A 20,185-nucleotide genomic window follows, 5' to 3' on the forward strand; every position below is an offset into this window, starting at 1 on the left:
CAGTCTGTTTACACAAAGTCTCTTTCCCTTTTTCCGTCGTTAGCACACTGTCCCTTCCACTTTCAATCTTCTGTTTCTACCCCACAATTCCCAGGTCCCTCAGTAGAGAGGTGTCCCAGTAGTATCAAAGTCTTATATAGGCAGGGAGGGATCCTCCTAGCACAGTCACCAGTCCAAATGGAGTAACAGCCCGATATTACAGAAAAGTTCTTACTAGGAGTGTTTGGTGGTGGGTCCAGGAGAAGTCCAGGAGGAAAGCGAAGGTTAAATGCTCCGTTTCTCACTTCTTTACACGGCTTGCTACCAACCAGTTCAGACAGATTCAGTCCGTTCGATCTACTCACGACAGTGTCCCTTTAAGCCGCTTCCTGGATTCCTGGGTTCTCACCCTCTCAAGTTTCTCGAACTATTGTCCCTTTTTACTCCAAAGTCTCTTATTATATTTATGGGCTTGTTGTTTATTTATTGCTTATTTATTACTTACTGCTTATTTATTTTTCCAAATTCCAGTTCACATCCACAATATAACAAATAAGTCCGTAGGTTTCAAACCCGCTATTTTCAGAAACTCCCTTATACCTTCATTCGACAACTTCCCAACCCCCCTTTGGTTTGCAAGGAGGGGGGGGACGTCAATCTTCTATTTCACCTCAGTTTTACTCATAAAAATCCTGAGGGATAGATGTTATAAGGAATATCTCAGTACTCACACTCTTAGGCAGAGTTTTTCAACGCTCTCTGCAACGCCCCTTCAAGCGCCATGTTAACGCCAAAGCGGAGAAAGTCCCCTTTTGCGCCCCACTGTTTTCGAATGCTGCCAAGATTCTTCAGTTCTTTAGTACTCTTCTTATGGCTGAATAAATTCAGCGTCTAGATGCGCAGCAAGCTTTCTTTTTGGGGGCGGTTTGCTTCCCATCCGGAGCCTGAGACTTCGAGTTACGGAGTCGGAGATAATCCCCTCGCATCCACCGCTCGATCCCCCCCCTCCGGTCTCTCTTAAAGAAACCGAAAGGCAGGGAGAGCAGCCAAGAACGCCGCCGGGATACCCGAACTTCAGGGTAGCCCCCCCTGAAGTGACCGGGTCCGCTTAGTCCTAGCAGACCCCTTAAACCTCCGAAACTCTCGGAACCTCCGCAGAGAGAGCGTTCCGCGCTCCTAACGATGGCCGCAAACCCACCGGAAGTCGTGAAGAATCAAATCAAGTTCCCTTCCTTTTACCGCATGGTACCCAGTGAAACCCTGCAATACCGAGGAATTATTGAGTTACTTCTTCACTTCAAGTGGAAATGGGTTGGGCTCTATGCTATAGATAATGAAGGTGGAGACCGATTCCTACAGACCATGGAGGAAATGCTTTTGCAGAATGGAATCTGTTCAGCGTTCACAGAAAGAGCTCAAACGCATCTGCGCCTCTCTGATAGCATACAGGAAATGCTCTACCACAAACAAAGTACTTTGCCAGTATTCATGCAGAGCAACGCCAATGCAGTTGTTATATATGGAGAAAGTGCCTCTATTACATGGTTGGGAGCAGTTATAGGGGGAATCAAGATAAGTCAAATGCTATTTCTGCAAAATAAGAGGCTCTCTACAGCAAAAGTGTGGGTCACAACAGCCCAAATAGATTTCACATTATACCCCATTCAGACAATTACTGATATGGACAGGCACATGTTTCATGGTGCTATCTCCTTCACAATTCATTCAAAGGAGATAGAAGACTTCCAAAAGTTTCTTCAGCTTGTAAATCCTTCATGGGCAAATGAAGACGGATTTATCAAAGTTTTCTGGGAGCAAGCATTCAGTTGTTCATTATCCAACTCATCAGCTGTGTCTCCCTTCACCTATGGCAGATGTACTGGAGAGGAGATGCTAGAGAGCCTTCCTGCACCTTATTTTGAAATGAGCATGACCGGCCACAGCTACAGCATTTATAACGCCGCCTACGCTTTGGCCCATGCCTTACTTATCTTGCAGTCAGCTGGGCTGAAACGCAGTGCAAGGGAGTCCAGCAACAGAATGGTTCCTCAGAATGTGGAGCCCTGGCAGGTAATGTTTCCTCATCTCCAGTGTCAACTATCATTATATAGGTTCTGGACCATTTCCTGGACCCAATATCCATTGTTTGACCAGCCAGTGATCTACAGGATATTTGTATCCAGCTTTAATTTTCTTAAGTCTTCTTCCAAATACTGGTCCCATATAACCATGATTTTCCAGACTTCTTTCTCCGCCATGTATCATTTTGCAAGTATCCTGCAGCACCCACTACAGTTACATTTTACACCCATTCATGATTTGTTACTCCCTTGCTGCTTCTGCTACTGCAAGTAGATTACTGTCCATGATGAATTGTAATGACTTGTAACCATATAGGAAAATGACCTTCAGGTCCTCATTCTCTTTCCACCCAGCTCCACTCAATCCTTCACAAGATCTCATTCAACAACACTGCTGGAGATGAAATTGCACTGGATGAGCATGGAGAATTAGCAGCTGGATTTGACATTACAAACTTGGTCACGTTCCCAAATAAATCGTATGTCAAAGTCAAAGTAGGGAGGCTGGATCCTCCTGGCAAAGTGATCACCATTTATGAGGACAGAATTGAATGGCACCGAAGCTTGACTCAGGTGAGGATAAGAGGTGTGTGTCAACACTGGTAGTCATTCGGCAATATGTGAGGGGAATGGATGTAACAAAAACACTAAATGCCTCTCTTAGCATAATAAATAATTAAATGTGAAATTCATTGGGACCTCATGGTGAAAGGAGGGTAAATAATAACAGTAATGATAATAATACAAATAGGATAAAATGTTTTATTAGAGGGTAAATTAATAGATGGAGGGTCAGTATTTCATTGAAGGCAAGGCATCAATTTATGAACTACCTTTTCCTATACAGTGGTACCTCTGGTTAAGAACTTAATTCATTCCAGAGGTCCGCTCTTAACCTGAAACTGCTCTTAACCTGAAGCACCACTTTAGCTAATGGGGCCTCCTGCTGCCGCCGCGCCGCCAGAGCACGATTTCTGTTCTCATCCTGAAGCAAAGTTATTAACCCAAGGTACTATTTTTGGGTTAGTGGAGTCTGTAACTTGAAGCGTTTGTAACCTGAAGCGTTTGTAACCCGAGGTACCACTGTACACACATCTCTGATTCTTAAATAAACCATTAAGATGAAAAATGCAATATTTAGAGGCATTAAGTCAGGACATCTTTAACCAAAGAGAGTCCTTGGCTTTCGCATAATGCATAATATTGACTGTTTTGTGACTGTGTGAAATCCCTGAGGCAAATCTCTAGTTAGTGATGTGAGATTGAATGTTAAACTATTTGATTCATTGATCAGGCTAAGTATGCAAATTTGAATCTGTCTTTGTATGATACTTAACAGAGCAGATATTCCTACTACTTATTGTATACCTGTGTACTTACAGCTTTTGCATTCTGTATCACTTGCCCTCCTGTTTGCTGGTTGATTATCTGATACAATATGAAAAAAGATGAATTAAAGCTAAACCATTCCTATATATTTGGGTAGGTGCCACCCCTTTCAGTATGTAATGACAACTGCCGCCCTGGTTATGGGAAGAAAAAGAAGGAGGGGAAGACCTTTTGCTGCTATGATTGTCTCCTTGTCCTGACGGGATGATCTCAAATGAGAAGGGTAGGATATGCTATGTTGCAATAGATCAAGTGATCCATTTTATCAGAGTAAAATGTGGGCAGCTCTTTTGCAAGTTCATTCTCAGTAACATAGTGGCCATTTTTAAATTATGGCATTATGCATGGATCCCCATTTTTACATAGATACAACAATCTAATGGATATTTTGTTATAATCATACCAAGGAATATATCAATAGCTCAGTGAATGATACATTATATGCAAATAAGTTCTTAAGATATCTCTGATAGCGCAGGCATTGGACTTGCAATCTTGAATGCATGAATGGAACTTTGAGTAACTGTAATTGTGGAACTTTTATATGCCTGTTGTCTTTGTCCATGGAGTTTTCTTGGCAGGGATACTGGAGTGGCTTGCCAGTTCCTGCTCCAATACTTTGGCTCCAATACTTTGGCCACCTCATGAGAAGAGAAGACTCCCTGGAAAAGACCCTGATGTTGGGAAAGATGGAGGGCACAAGGAGAAGGGGACTACAGAGGACGAGATGGTTGGATAGTGTTCTTGAAGCTATGAACATGAGTCTGACCAAACTGCGGGAGACAGTGGAAGACAGGAGTGCCTGCCATGCTCTGGTCCATGGGGTTACAAAAAGTCGGACACGACTAAACGACTAAAGAACAGCAACAACAATGGGGATCCATGCATAATGCCATAATTGTGGAACAAAGATTAAAGATGATGTTTGAAGTCATACTCGAAAATTAAGAGCTTGAGAGATTTCTGGGGTTTCCAATGAGCAGCTATTTTGTAAACATCTTTGGAGGCATCTACAATGGTTTAACCTGAACGTAAAAAGAAACTCCCACCTTCTAGTACCAGTGCCCTGTCAGAATAATGAAGTGGAGGTTTGGTCTTCCTTCTCAGTCTTTTCCAGTCAACCATCCCTGCATCAGAGATCATGGCTAGTTTTACCCTTCATAGCCCTCACATTGATATGACAGGGAAGGCCTACCAATTTAATCACTCTCTAAGTCTCTTAGTTTTCTGTGGGTGAGCTAGGCATACAACATCATGGATACACTGAGAGTTTTGGGGAAAGATTTTGAGCACCACAATGTAGGTAGGAATATAGGAATATGAACTGATTGCCATACCCATCAGAGGAAAGATGGGAACTTGTTATGTGTACAAGAACAGAAAGGACATAATACATTGACAAGAAAAAGAAGTATAGGGATACTATGGGGTATGGCAGAGAGTCATATTCAACTAAAACATTGTGGTAGTGGAAGCAATGATCACCACAAGCACAAGGAAACATCCCCCCTCTTATGTCCCCATTTGCCCCTGAACGCTCCCCAAAACTGATCTGGAGGTCCAACTGATTCTGTTGGACAAGAAGTCATGCTTACACTGATGGAATGATCTTCTTAGCACTACATTGAAAACAACCCATAATATTTAGTTCCTCCCCCCCAAAAAAAAACAAAGAAACAACAAGAAGAAATACATTGCTTCTCAAAATCAAAATGTGGGTTTGTAATATTCTAAGGCTTGGGAGGAGAAACTTCTTCAGCCCAAATTCAATCTTCTAGGAAAACAGGCTACTGTTGGGTAGGGACAGAGACAGTAGTCAAATGGTTATGATCTATGCACCGTGGGTTAATTTCAGGCCATATTAAATGCATACGTTTGCACACAAACTATGCCCAGGCACCTGTCAATAGGCCAACTACACAAGAAAGAGGCAGCGTCACAGTTTGACAACACATTCCAGCCACACAAAAGGACTGGAGGAAGGAGCATGGCCTGGACAGAATCCCAAGGTCAGGAAAGGGATAGGGAAACACATTTAAACCCCAGGCCTGTCATTCCCAATGCTTGTCTTAAACCTTACTATTTCAACATAATATTAAGACTCATTTTGAATTAAAATATTATTAGAAATTAGATTCATTATCAAAAAGTTTTTGATTTTTATAGGCAATTCATATTTAATCTATGTTCTATTAGAATCTGGTGTTATTTCTATTTGCATCCTGTGAACTCCTTTTCTGTGCAGCAAAAATGACCCTTAGTCAGACTTTCCTCTTGTCCCTAAATAAATGCCAGTTGCAAAATCACTTCCTTCCCCACCATAATGTGAGACTGGGGCATTCAGCAATAATCTCCTTTTAGCACATACTTCACTTATTCTTATTTTTTTATTAAGGATAATAAAAAAAAATAATTTTCAGATACTTTGCAAGCAAAGTGTGTTTTGTGCATCTTATTAGAACTATGAAAGTCAGACTAGAAATAAAACATCAGAGGATGAATCAGACTGTTGGGGTTTTTAATTGAAAACGAGGCAGTTTGGGGAGAGTTCGATGTGACAGACCCAAGACACCTTTCTTTGTTGACTCCTACAATTTTGAACTACTGTTGTCTCATTTCACTGAACAGTACTTTTTATTTGCTGAGCAACAGGAGAAGAACATATTTCAATCCAGATATGATCCATGACATTTCTACCTGATGCACTTTGGGCAGAAGATTTTGAAACACTCCAGGGGTAAAAAGGCAAGGAAGTTCTTGAGCTTGAACCATTCTGGTTCTTACATTATCATCCATTCTTTTTCAGATGTAGAAACATGTGTCGGTTGTCCGGAAGACCAATATCCAAACAGAGGCCAGGATCAATGCATTCCTAAGATGCTAAACTTCCTGGCATTTGGTGACCCTTTGGCCATTGTTTCAACTTCCTCTGCACTATTGTTGTCTCTGATCACAGCTGCGGTGCTTGGCATCTTCATTAAGCACCGGGACACTGCCATAGTCAAAGCCAACAACAGAAGTCTCACCTACATTCTCCTCATCTCCCTCCTCTTCTGCTTCCTCTGCTCCTTGATGTTCATTGGGAAACCTAATGAGGTGACTTGCCTTCTCCAACAAACTGCTTTTGGTATCATCTTCTGTGTGTCCATCTCTAGCATCCTGGCCAAAACTGCATCTGTGCTTTTAGCCTTCATGGCCACCAAACCAGGATCTAGGATGAGGAAATGGGTGGGGAAACGATCGGCTTATTCCATCATTCTGTCCTGCTCCCAAATCCAAGTAGGGATCTGCGTTCTCTGGCTGGCAATGTTTCCTCCTTTTCCAGATAGAGATACACATGCAATGATTGATCAAATCGTACTCTTATGTAATGAAGGGTCGGTCACTATGTTCTACTGCGTCTTGGGCTTTATGGGCTTCCTGGCCATTGTTTGTTTCACTGTAGCTTTCATAGCCAGGAAGTTACCTGACAGCTTTAATGAAGCCAAGTTCATCACCTTCAGCATGTTGGTCTTCTGCAGTGTTTGGCTGACCTTCATTCCAACTTACCTGAGCACAAGAGGAAAAGACATGGTGGTGGTGGAGATCTTCTCCATACTGGCTTCCAGTGCTGGGTTACTGGGTTGCATCTTTACCCCTAAATGCTACATTATTGTGGTGAGACCTGAGCTGAACAACAAAGAACATCTAATAGTTAAAAAGAAATAAATGAGATAAAGTACACATAAATTTATCCCCTCCCACAACAGATATCCCTCTCCCCTCCCCATATATAATTTTAAAAATGGGAAACATTATTCCTGAGTTGTAAAGGTGAATCCGGTGGGTGCCACTGTTGAGTGATGTGCCCTTCAACATGCAATAAAAATATACAATGCCTCTATGAAATCATCCTCATCTCTCTTTACAGCTAAAGCCTGAGCTTCCTTGTCAATTTTTCTGAAAGTGCTATGATTCACTCTTTCTGTTATCATATTGACTATTGCAAGTGTTCACACATGTGTATGCATTCACACACTGTTGAAGATTCATTCCCCGTGTCTGAATTCATGGGATTATTGTCTATCACATGATGATATATGTTTTCATTCCACAGAGTGGGAAGTGATGAGGACAGGATGTGTGTGTTACCGTGTGCCATGAAGTGGGACTATTGTCCTTTGTTCTTTCTCTTTGCTGCCTGATGCTAGAGAGAGAGGGAGTCATGTTGCAGTGCTCCAAGTGTGTTTATATGTAAATAAAATAGATTAGCCAAATGCTGAGTTGCTGAGGTCTGTTAAGCAACTGCTCAAATTCTGCTGATCCCTAAGTGTGCTAATGCAGACATTGAAAAAAATAAAAATAATTGCCAAACACAAAGTGTTCCCAGATCCCCTCTTTTAGAAATAGGATATATAGGCCACTTTCCAGTCCTCAGGTGCTAAGGCTGATCTGAAAAGTTGCCTGAGATTGCTCAGCTGGAAATATGCCAGAGCAAGTTCCTCCTCCTGATTCATCCAGAGCTCGTCCTGGTTAATTTAAAGCAGATTAATTTATGCTGGTGTAAATAAAATGAAATAAACAAATAAACCCCATTAGTATTCTGGGGGGTGAGGCGAACTGGGCAGGACAAAGAGAGACTTACATCTGTTTCAGATCCCCCTCATTTGGGTCATAGTACCCGAGACCTGATCTTGAAAACTTAGGCTTACACTCATTTATCAGTTTAGTTGGCAGTTGCCCCTCCCAGAGGCTGCAGAATGGAGTTTGGAATAGGGATAGTTTATGTCTATCCCTATTGAGAGCAGTACATGTGAAAAGGATCTAGGAGTCTTGGTAGACCACAAACTTGACATGAGTCAACAGTGTGATGCAGCAGCTAAAAAAGCCAATGCAATTCTGGGCTGCATCAATAGGAGTATAGCCATGAGATCAAGGGAAGTAATAGTACCACTGTATTCTGTGTCCAGTTCTGGGCACCACAGTTCAAGAAGGATACTGACAAGCTGGAATGTGTCCAGAAGAGGGAAACCAAAAGGCCTAGAAACGATGCCTTATGAGGAACGGCTTAGGGAGCTGGGTATGTTTAGCCTGGAGAAGAGAAGGTTAAGGGGTGATATGATAGCCATGTTCAAATATATAAAAGGATGTCATATAGAGGAGGGAGAAAGGTTGTTTTCTGCTGCTCCAGAGAAGCGGACACGGAGCAATGAATTCAAGCTACAAGAAAGAAGATTCCACCTAAACATTAGGAAGAACTTCCTGACAGTAAGAGCTGTTCGGCAGTGGAATTTGCTACCAAGGAGTGTGGTGGAGTCTCTTTCTTTGGAGGTCTTTAAGCAGAGGCTTGACAGGCATATGTCAAGAATGCTTTGATGGTGTTTCCTGCTTGGCAGGGGGTTGGACTGGATGGCCCTTGTAGTCTCTTCCAACTCTATGATTCTATGTCATCTTGAATTATGCTGGTTTCTATATTTAGGGTTGCTCTGTCCAAGGTGCATTGTGGCAGTGACATTTCTAGGCCATTTCTAGGCCACCACTTCTTTGATGATTTGTAGAATCATATACTAATGGATTAACTGGGATTTCCCTGTAGCTTCATCATCTGACATTATGTAACACCAGAATCAACCAGATCCATCTGCTAAATGGGGCACACCAGGGGGCTATTTCTGATGGCAAAAAACACTGGGCCAATGGCCTTCCTCAGAGGGTGGTACACTTTCCTTTGTTAGGTCATTGTAAGCAGAGGATGAATGCCCACCTAAGTATAAGGAATTGTATGGCAGTGGATTCCCTGAAGAGGCTGGGGTGGACTATATGGCCTTTGAGGTCCCTTCCAACTCTATGATTCTATTATACAATATAAAGAAACAGACAAACTATTACGGGAGAAAGATGTTTGCTCTGGCAGTTCTACTACCATTAAGACAACCACTGAGTCAACAAATTGGAAAAGTAATTGTCTCCCCTGTCATTATATGAATCACTATAATTGACCAAAAGCCCCAGCAGCTTTCTTGGAAGCTACAGAGGGCGGGAAATCAACAAGCAGGCCTAGAATGGCTATAAGTACCCCAATGCTTCTGATGCAGCCAAGATTAGGCTCAAGAGGGGGCTCCGTCAGTTTCCCTCTTTCATTGTATATAATACTGTATATTCTTCAGATCTTGTCCCTTGACAATGTAGATGATGAAGGGCACTGGCAGAGTCTGTTTCCATCCAAGACGTAATACTGAAATCAGGCTGGTGGTGAGAATGATGTTTTGACCTGAGAAACACAGGAGCCTCGTTTGCAGAAGGAAGTTTTCCATCCAGATGTTGGTCCTCCTCCTCCTGCTGCTGCTCCCAAACATGGTGTTCACAGTTCATGCCAGTAAGTGTGCCAGAAGCATTCCAGCACCTATTCCACATGACTGGTATGAGACCAGTGAGCTCCTCATTGGTGGGGTGGCATCTCTTATGCATTACTTTTCCCCTGAAATTGTATTCAACAAGCACCCTTCTCGGGCCTCGATAACCACCCCAACGTAAGAAAAATGCCAGTCATTTTATTTTAGTGGTGTTTAATCTTTATATATGAATGACCAACTGCAGATCATACTGCTTTGAAAAGATATTAGAATTTTTCAGAAACGGTGGGTGGGTGGGTGGATAAGAACCACTGGTTGAGAAAAACATGAAATTCTCAAACATCAATGAGTGTAAACTGTGCCTTTGTGGTCAGTTGGGCATTTGGAAACATTATCCTTTGATGATCCAATTATTCTAATCTCTGATATATATGTATTGAAGGAGAAGCATTTTTGTTTTATGAAAATTGTACACATCCAGGCACATTGAACCTACAAAGTTCCATATTTCAGGAGTGGGCAATTTGCAACCTTTCAGCTAATTGTAGATGGGTGGCAAAGGGGAGGAAATTGAGAGAAAGGAGGGTGAGACAGAATTCGTGGGGGGGAGGGAGGGGGGAGGGAGGGAGGGAGGGAGGGAGAAGGAGAGAGAGATGGCAGTAATTCAGAAAGAAAAGGGAAATGAATGTCTGCATCTTCAGTGGACAGGGATGGAGTAAGACAGGGCGCTGGTAAGGACAAAATTGTGGGAGAAAGAGAGTGTCCTGCTGGTGTGTCCATATAGCTCCAACCTCCCCACAGCCCCATCCTTTCTCACCCCATTAAGGTAAACGTCAGCCACACTGGTTTGGGGAGAGAGGCTCTGCAGCAGTTCTACTATTCTGTACTTGTTAGAAAGTGCAGAGAGAGAGAGAGAAATGAGCGGAGTAAAAAATGCCAGTCAACACTTTGTGCCCATTGACTACCTATTTCCAGAGAAAACCTGAACATAACAGAACAAACAGAAACTTTGAATGATCCATTTGTGTCATGTAACAGGTTGCTAAAGAAAAGCCTGAAGCATGGCAGCAAACAGTTCACTACAGTAGTAGAGCATGCAGAAGCTTCCTAATACAGGGCAAGGTAATGTCAGTAGAGTTGGGGAATGCTCCTCTTTAAAACTTTTTGAGCACCAGATAGAACAGACCAGGGCTAGGGAGCCTGTGGTTTTTATTCTGCTGCTAGACTCCACCCCCGTCCTCCCTCTTCATTAATCACGGTGGCTGTGGCTGATGGGAGTTGGGAGCCCAGTGTCATCTCAATGGCCACAAGTTTGCCTTCCTCTTGTACAGACAATGGTGAAACAGAGGGACTCAGAAGAAACCAGCTTCCAACCATGCAATGCAGCAAACGTTAGCCCCAACACATTCTCCTTCTTCCCTTGGGAAGACTTAACTGGTGAATAACTCTTCTGGTTCTATCATCTTCTTATAGTCAGGTAACTGAATACTGAAGAAGAGTACTGTGAGGAGATGAATACTGTGATGAGATATTTTGTGCAATGCATCATTATTCTGACAGTAAGAGCTGTTCGGCAGTGGAATTTGCTGCCAAGGAGTGTGGTGGACTCTCCTTCTTTGGAGGTCTTTAAGCGGAGGCTTGACAGCCACCTGTCAGGAAAGCTTTAATTGTGTTTCCTGCTTGGCAGGGGGTTGGACTGGATGGCCCTTGTGGTCTCTTCCAACTCTATGATTCTATGATTCTATGATTATCCTGTGAAATACCAAGTCACTTTATTTGCAGCCTGGTAACCAAGTTCTACCAGCACATCCTTGCCTTGGTGTTTGCTGTTGATGAGATCAATGAGAACCCCAGGATCTTGCCCAATGTCACCCTTGGGCTCCACATCTATGACAGCTATACTGATTCAAGGATGACCTACCGCACCACTATGGACCTGCTCTTCAAATCCCATCACTTCATCCCCAACTACAAATGTGGCACCCAGGAAAATGTAATAGGAGTCATAGGGGGATTCAGCTCTGATACATCCTCACGCATGGCAGACATCTTGGGTCTTTTCAAGATTCCACAGGTAGGATCTGAGAAGCAGAGAAATGGGAACTTCCTTTCATCGCCCACCACAATTTAGCCAGCTCCTCTCTTTCTAGTAGGATCCATAGTTATGGAAGTGGTGTAATGAGGAAGGAAAATTAATATGGTCTGAATGACGTGGACTTGCATCATGGAATGTCCTGTTTTAGTTGTCTTGTTTTAGTTGATTGATTTTTGACTTAGAAGTGAGGTAGGAATGATCAAAATAAAATAATATGGGTATCCAACTATGAGAATGAGATGGGAGAAGTCCCAAAAATGTGCATTATACACATAGAAAAGAAATAAGACTGAATAGCTCAAGGAAAAGAGAGCATATGTTTATTTTGTGCATGTTTGTAAAAGGAAACAGCGGCTTAAAAAGAAGTAAATTGTGGGTACTGTATATAAAATTGCACTGTATGGAAATATTTAGATAAATGGAATCAGTATGAGCTCCTGTTTCCCCTGTGTATGTACTGCCTGGCTTTTGTTTTTTCAGATTTCATATGGCTCTTTTCAACCAGCAGTCAATTACCAAACCAAGTCCCCTTCCTTTTATCGAATGGTTCCTAGTGAAGATTTTCAGTACAGAGGAATCGTCCAGTTGCTTTTGCATTTTGGATGGAAATGGGTAGGTCTCATTGCCCAAGATGATGAAGGTGGGGAACATTTCTTGGAGATCATAGAATCAATGCTCTCCCAAAGTGGGATCTGTTCTGAATTCACAGACATAGTTCCAACAAATGTGCGCTACTCCAAAAGTCTGTTTCAAATGTTCTCAAACCGAGTCAGAAACCTCCCAGGTTTTTTGGTGAGCAAAGCCAATGCTGTTATTGTATCTGGAGAAAGTGCCCCAGTTACATGGTTGGCAAATACTGTAGTAGCAATCCAAGCCTATCAACAAAAATACCCTTTGCACAAACTCTCTGCGGCAAAGGTGTGGATCACGACAGCCCAAATTGATTTCAAGTTCTTTAAAGTTCAAATGGTGACTGGCCTTTCGACCCAAATGTTCCATGGCGCTCTCGCTTTCACAATTCACACCAAGGAGGTTCGAGATTTCTATGACTTTCTTCGGAAAGTAAACCCTTCCTGGGCAGATGGAGATGGTTTCATCAGTGATTTCTGGGCAGAATCATTCTATTGTTCTGCTTCAGACTCGGGAATTTCTAAGTTCTTCAGCCTTGCATGCACAGAAGAGGAGATGCTGGAGAGCCTTGCTACACCGTTCTTTGAAATGCGCATGACTGGCCACAGCTACAGTATCTATAATGCTGTCCATGCTCTAGCACATGCCTTGCATACCTGGTACTTAGTGAAAGCCAGCAACAGAAGAACGGAGGCTTGGGGTGGACTGTCTTCTTGGAACGTGGAGCCCTGGCAGGTAGTGCTTCTTTACAGACAAGCTGTTGTGCCCTGGGTTTAGGGCAGTGGCGTCGCATACAGAAGAGAGATTTTTTGAAAATGCTGCAGCACACTAAGTGCAGAGGGATATTCAAGAATACCCCTCCACCTGTGGCAAATTGGAAAACTTGAAAAGAGGCATAAACATACCTCCCATTGTGCAGGAGCTAAAGACCAGGTACCCATTTAGTTAACTTACAGTACAATGGTCTAGGTGAGTGCAGGATTTCAACCTAGGCTTGAGACTTGCATAGAAGGGAGGAAGCAAGCTTATGGTGCGTTCAACAGTTGTGCATCAGGACAGGAAATCAACATGTTGAGAGATTTCTTATATGGAAATATAATACAGTGGTATCTCGGTTTACGAACAGCCCTGCTTACAAACTATTCAGTTTACAAACTCCGCAATACCGGAAGTAGTGTTCCGGTTTGCAAACTTTACCTTGGTTTACGAACGGAAGCCGAACGGTGGAAGCGTGCCTTGGTTTAAGAACGGATTCGGTTTAAGAATGAACTTCCGGAACGGATTAAGTTCGTAAACCGAAGTAGCACTGTAAAGGGGAAAGCTTCACCTATTTACATTCTGTCCATCAGATATTTTATTATATTTATTATATTTTATTATGTAATAAAAACAGTCATCACTATTTTTATTTTTGGACATCCCATTCCATCTGGAAAAGAGAACCAAAAAATAGCATATGTCAAAGGGCATTTAAAAAATGCACTTAATTTCTGCATACTGTATATTCCTGGTATAAGACTACTTTTTAACCCAGGAAAATCTTCTCAAAAGTCAGGGGTCGTCTTATACGCCGGGTTGTATTTCTTATACCGCGAGTATATCCCAAACTCTATATTTTAACTGGAAAATAAGACGTATAAGACACCCAGTTGTCATACACCGGAATATACGGTAGATTTTTTTAAAAAAATCCCTTTAAAATACGTGCAGAAGTGGAACCAGACAGGCTGAGTTCTGTCCTCCTGTAGAAGCAGAGATTCTAAAATTCATTTTTCAGAGGAAGTAGTGTTAGTTTGAGATCTACGTGTCCAAAAATAACTGATTCCAGTTCACATTTGTCTCTACAAGATGAATTAGTTTGTGTTGAGTTCACAGTGGAATTCAAGTTCATTCGACTTCTGGCCCTCCATATATTGGTGAGCACGGATGGGAGTTGCCGTGTGAAAACATCTGGAGGACCACAGCTTCTCCATCCCCACATTAAGCCCCACTTTAATATTTCAACATTTTTTATCTTTCTCTTTTTTCCCAAGCTCCACTCATTCCTTCACCAGATCTCATTCAATAACAGCGTTGGAGATTTAATTGCACTCAATGAACATGGAGAATTAGCAGCGGGATTTGATGTTACAAATGTGCTCACTTTCCCTAACAATTCCTACATCAGGGTGAAGGTGGGGACGCTGGACCCTCACAACCCTCCTGGCAAAGAACTGACCATTGATGAGGACAGTCCCTTGGAATGGCACAGAGGCTTGGCTCAGGTTTCAAGTATCAACATTCATCGTCATGCAGTGAAGTGGGAGGGTTAAGAGATGTTAAGGAGGGATGAATAATATTCATGCAATGCACAGCTTTGAAATTCAGTGGAATACCACATTGTGTTGACAAATAAGAGTGTGCTAAAACGATGAGGAAATAAATATGTGGAGGGTGGGCATTCCTGTGGAGACAAACTGCCATTATCTACTTCATTAAACTACTGTATCTACAGTGATTTACAGTAAAATAAGCACATAAAATGCACAGGTCAAAACATAAACCACAAATCACTGTTGCAGCAGAATGTATTGATTAGGGTGATGACTTTTTTACAACCTCATTTCCCTGTATCATAATTTGATGAGCTTTCATTAAAGGTTAGATAAAATCTTACTTTCAAAGAGATTTGATTTTAAAAAAACCTCACACACAAAATGATTTAAAAAAAAAATATTTATCAGTTTTTTTACCATTTTTGAAGTCACTGTAAGCAGATATAAAATTGAACCCAAGCTTTAGAGTCACATATATACAACATTATATAGGGTCATCAAACACACAAGGAAGCTTTTTTTAGCTGCAGTAACAGTATAGATGCCGCTAGAGGACGATGTTTTGCTACCTCTCCTGTAGGTTCTTTTCCCAGCATGCCCGGCAGGGGCTGCTGGCTGAGTTTTGAGGTCCAAAAAGGGGAATTTTACCTTGCGCAGGTGTGACATTTGTATTCCCTATGTTGCTAAGAAGACTCCGCATTGTAGAATGTGGTGTTGTGTCCAAATTTGATACGAAATATATATATAGAATTGTTAATGAAATTTTATGAAATGGTAAAACGGCATACACAAAAATTAAAAACGGTTTGTGCATGACCTTTTAAAATTTTTCAATGGAATATACCTCATTTTTGTCATTAATAGGCAAAAGTCCATCCATTTGTGCTACAGGAAATAATTTTTGAGAAAAAAATGAAAACGTCATCACCCTAATATTGAGACATGACCAGTGGTGGACCTAGGGGTCTCAGATTTCAGCAGCACCTGTGTGACACCAAAATTCAGTGTCCCCACCTTTTGTCTTCCATTCTGCACCACAGATTCAGCACCCCCTGGGGTGCCCCCAAGGAGCCTCACCCAGTGCGACCAAACCCATTGCACACCCCTAAATCGGCCTCTGGCATAGCAACAGGATCAATGTGTGAAGAAGGAGCAAAAACACAATTAAGATTTAATCAGAAAATCCTCAGATAAATAAGAAATTTTTCTAGCAGCCCTCAAAATGTATACTCACCCTGTTTCCCTCCTGGTAGACATCATCCATAGGGGCAACAAAGGCTCATTCTTTAATGAAAGCAGGACTGAACCTAGTGCACAGGGGGCCTATTCATGAGGAGGATTCATTATAATTGCCTCCAGTCACATCCAGCTGCATAACTCTCCAAAGGAATTGTAGTTTACTCCGCACAGAGCTACAATTCCCAGCACCTTAATTAAAAAAAACCTACAGTTCTCAGGATTCTTTGGGGTGGGTAAGTTTTATGTGTGCTTTAAATGTATGGTGAGCAAAGACACAATGTCATTGGCAGAACTTTTTACCGAAGGATCATCTGATATAAGATGAATTCTCTGACCTTTTTTGGATAGGTACCACCCCTTTCAGAATGTAATGGTGAATGCCGCCCTGGTAATGGGAAGAAAAAGAAGGAGGGGAAGAAATTTTGCTGCTATGATTGTGCTCCATGTCCAGATGGGATGTTCTCAAACGAGAAGGGTAGGGCATGTCATGTTAAGATGAACCAAGCAATACAATTGATTGCAGTAAACTTTTGCAAGCTTCTTTTAATTAGCTTTGTAAGTTTTATGAAATAATGGCATTTTAGATTTGTTCTCACCGCTCATATATATACTATATGTTTGCACTTCCTTTCTCCTAATCAAGTAGGGGAAAGATTGCTGGAATGACAAATGATACCTGTTAACATAAACAAGTGTCAGGTTGGTGTGTCTCACCCACACAACACTCGACCTCTGGCAGTTAATTATTTCAGATTTATGTCAATTACAGAGAACTCTGAGGTCGGAGCTCCAGCAACTCATTCAATAATAATAATAATAATAATAATAATAATAATAATAATAATAATAATTTATTATTTATTGTTTATACCCTGCCCATCTGGCTGGGTTCCCCCAGCCACTCTGGGCAGCTTCCAACAAAATATTAAAATACAGAAATCCATCAAACATTAAAAGCTTCCCTAAATTCTTCATTGGATGACTCAGTTGCTGACTCTAGTTCCCTTTTCCTGCCCCCACTTTCGCGTTTCCCCAGACATGCGCCTTTCTGCTAAGCGAATCAATCTATGGGTCCTCGGTGATGACTCTTGTCCACTCTGCTCAGAACTATTTACAGAACTGCCAGGCTGCATTCCATTCTGAGATAAGCTTCTCCCACTCCCAGTCTGTGAAGGGAGCAGCTCCCTGCCATTTTCTAATTTTTCCCTCTGCCTCATCTCTGCCTGTCAGAGAAGTGGCCAATTCTCTGACATCAAGTTCCCAGATAACTCTGATGCCATATTGGCTGGATTTGTGATCTATAAGACAAAGAATGACCTTCCATTAATAGTAATTGCACCTCAGTTAACTGAGAAAGGATGTTAAGGTAGGCAGTCATGCCCCCAATTGAAGAGGCAGCACTCGGGAATCAGGAATCTGCGTGATTTTTAATAAGCAAAAACTCTGTAAACTTTTCTGGGAATATGCAATGGCTTAAAAACAAATGTAACAGGAATCTGTGTCCTCCCAGTGTAGGTACGCTGTCAAAATGAAGAAGAGGAGTTTGTTATTCGGTCCTCTCTAGGAAACCTCAGGACTTTGAATGGTCCTGACACATGTATGTAATAAGAAAGTCTCACACGTTGATACGTCACAACACATTTGCTCTGCACATGGTAAAATCTTAAGAAAACATTTGATGTATCAAAGCTTTTTGTCCATGGTTAAAGCAGCCCCTTAGATTATCCTAGAAACAGCTGTCATGGTTGTGGGGTAGCTAATTCTCCCACTCTGTATTCAGGGCTTGGGGAAGAGTCTCAGTTTCTAAAGTTAGTTAATGAATGGGTGTCTTTAATTGAGCAAATCGACTGCAGGATTGCCAAAGAGAAAAATACAAGGTTAGTCAATCAGAGATAGAAATTTCATTAAAGAAGAATGCAACATGATCAAAATTCTTGTATTTCTGAGGCAAAATATATGATTGACTGAGGTAATAATAATAATAATAATAATAATAATAATAATAATAATAATAATAATGTTTTATTTCTATCCTGCCCATCTGGCTGGGTTTCCCCAGCCACTCTGGGCGGCTCCCAACAGAACATTAAAAACAGAATAAAACTTCAAACCTTCAAAACTTCCCTAAACAGGGCTGCCTTCAATTACAGAAGACTGAGCTGATATCCAAAAGATTGCAGTGTCCCCCCTCCATCTTTCTTTTGATTGGGAAACACTTTATCTATGATGAGGGATGAAGGCTATTTTCTCTACTTCCCTACAGAGAGGGGTCAGGTCTGGAGCTCTCCCACCTCCCCACTCTCTCCCCAGCCTCCACTGCCCAACCCACTGCTCTGTCACTGACTGCTGTGTCCTCCGCCAGCCATTCACTCGCCAGCTTCTGCAGCTCAGTCACCTGCTCTCTCAGAAACTTCAGCCACCCAGGCACCACTCTCCCACTCATCAGCCTCCACCGCTCAAGTGGCCACTAAGATTGTGGCCATGTTATATTTCTCAGTGTCATCTTTCAGTGGGCACATTAAAAAGAGCTGGATAGAATTTGGCTGGAGATAGGTAGGTAATTTGCATAGATGATGGGTGGAATTTGTTTTTGAAGCATCTTGGCCAGAAAATGGTGGCCCTTTCCCTTGTGAAATATACTCAGGCAGACTCCTGGGAAGGCTGTGCTTAAGCCTTAGAACAGTGTTTTCCATTCATTCTGTTTTGTTTTGTTTTAGAAAAAGAAACTTGTCTCAGATGTCCAGAAGATCAATATCCAAACAAAGGCAAGGATCAATGCATCCCCAAAACGCCAAATTTCCTAGCATTTGATGACATTTTGACAATCGTTTCAACTTCCTTTGCACTTCTATTCTCTCTGATCACAGCTCTGGTGCTTGGCGTCTTCATTAAACACCGGGACACTGCCATAGTTAAAGCCAATAATAGGAGCCTCACCTACATTCTCCTCATCTCTCTCCTCTTGTGCTTCCTCTGTTCCTTGCTGTTCATTGGAATGCCCAATGAAACAACCTGCCTTCTCCGACAAACTGCTTTTGGCATCATCTTCTCAGTGGCCCTGTCTAGCATCTTGGCCAAAACCATATCTGTGGTCTTGGCATTCATGGCCACCAAACCAGGATCCAGGATGAGGAAATGGCTGGGACAAAAGTTGGCTTATTCCATAGTCCTCTTCTCCTCCATCATTCAAGTAGGCATCTGTGCTGTCTGGCTAGCAACCTCTCCACCCAAACCAGATTTGGACATGGACTCAATGGCAGAAGAAATTGTTCTTTTGTGTCACGAAGGCTCGGCCACAATGCTATATTGTGTCTTAGGCTATATGGGCTTCCTGGCCATTGTCAGCTTCACTGTGGCCTTCTTAGCCAGGAAGTTGCCAGACAGCTTTAATGAAGCCAAGTTCATCACCTTCAGCATGTTGGTCTTCTGCAGTGTTTGGCTGTCCTTTGTTCCAACTTACCTGAGCACAAGAGGAAAAGACATGGTGGCTGTGGAGATCTTCTCCATCTTGGCCTCCAGTGCTGGGTTACTGAGTTGCATCTTTTCTCCTAAATGCTACATCATTCTGCTGAGGCCTGAGCTGAACAACAAAGAACAATTGATACGAAGAAATACATAAATGCTAGAAGAGCTCACTATTTTATGTTTTTGGTTTTCATGTGGATTTCACAATCTCAGCAGTTCTGTGTTTTATTTTTGGCAACTCCCCCCCCCATGAGCTACATGATTGTGCCAATGCCTGAGCTGATTTTTTTAAAGCATCTAATACAAAGAGATAGCAACCACATAAAAACACTTCAGTTGTAAAATTAATACATTAAGTTCTATAAATATTAATGAGCAGGGTTTTTGTTCCATTTCTGTTATATTTATTCTACATGGTAATAAAAGGGGGTGTACATCCAATGAGAAAGAATCAAACTACTTTTGTGCTTTATTCCTGGATTGTAGAACTGTTGTCGTTTTGTTTTAGATGCTGTTTTGGTGGGGGGGGGAGGGGGGTGTTGGGTAAAGGGAGCTGTAAGGATGACCAACTCCCCATAGCTCTCTAGGCAGCCCACTATGCTGCTTTTTTCCTGCTCCTGCCAGCCTCCCTGCTCTGCAGCTGAGACCTCCTCCCCCAAT

The 20,185-nt window shown here is 42.1% G+C and overlaps 1 protein-coding gene and 1 pseudogene across 1 annotated transcript; both read left to right on the plus strand.

The window, feature by feature from the left end:
• Positions 1–1,161: 1,161 nt before the first annotated feature.
• LOC118077989 (vomeronasal type-2 receptor 26-like) lies at positions 1,162–7,157 on the plus strand (annotated as a pseudogene).
• A 3,305-nt stretch (positions 7,158–10,462) lies between these two features.
• On the plus strand, positions 10,463–19,679 carry LOC118077988 (vomeronasal type-2 receptor 26-like). Its single transcript, XM_060269385.1, has 5 exons — positions 10,463–10,512; positions 11,564–11,855; positions 12,357–13,241; positions 14,540–14,777; positions 18,778–19,679. The coding sequence occupies exons 1-5, from the start codon at positions 10,463–10,465 to the stop codon at positions 19,677–19,679; spliced, it is 2,367 nt and encodes a 788-aa protein (XP_060125368.1).
• Positions 19,680–20,185: the final 506 nt, after the last annotated feature.

Source organism: Zootoca vivipara, chromosome 17 (genome assembly GCF_963506605.1).
Source record: "Zootoca vivipara chromosome 17, rZooViv1.1, whole genome shotgun sequence".
NCBI classification, from domain to species: domain Eukaryota; kingdom Metazoa; phylum Chordata; class Lepidosauria; order Squamata; family Lacertidae; genus Zootoca; species Zootoca vivipara.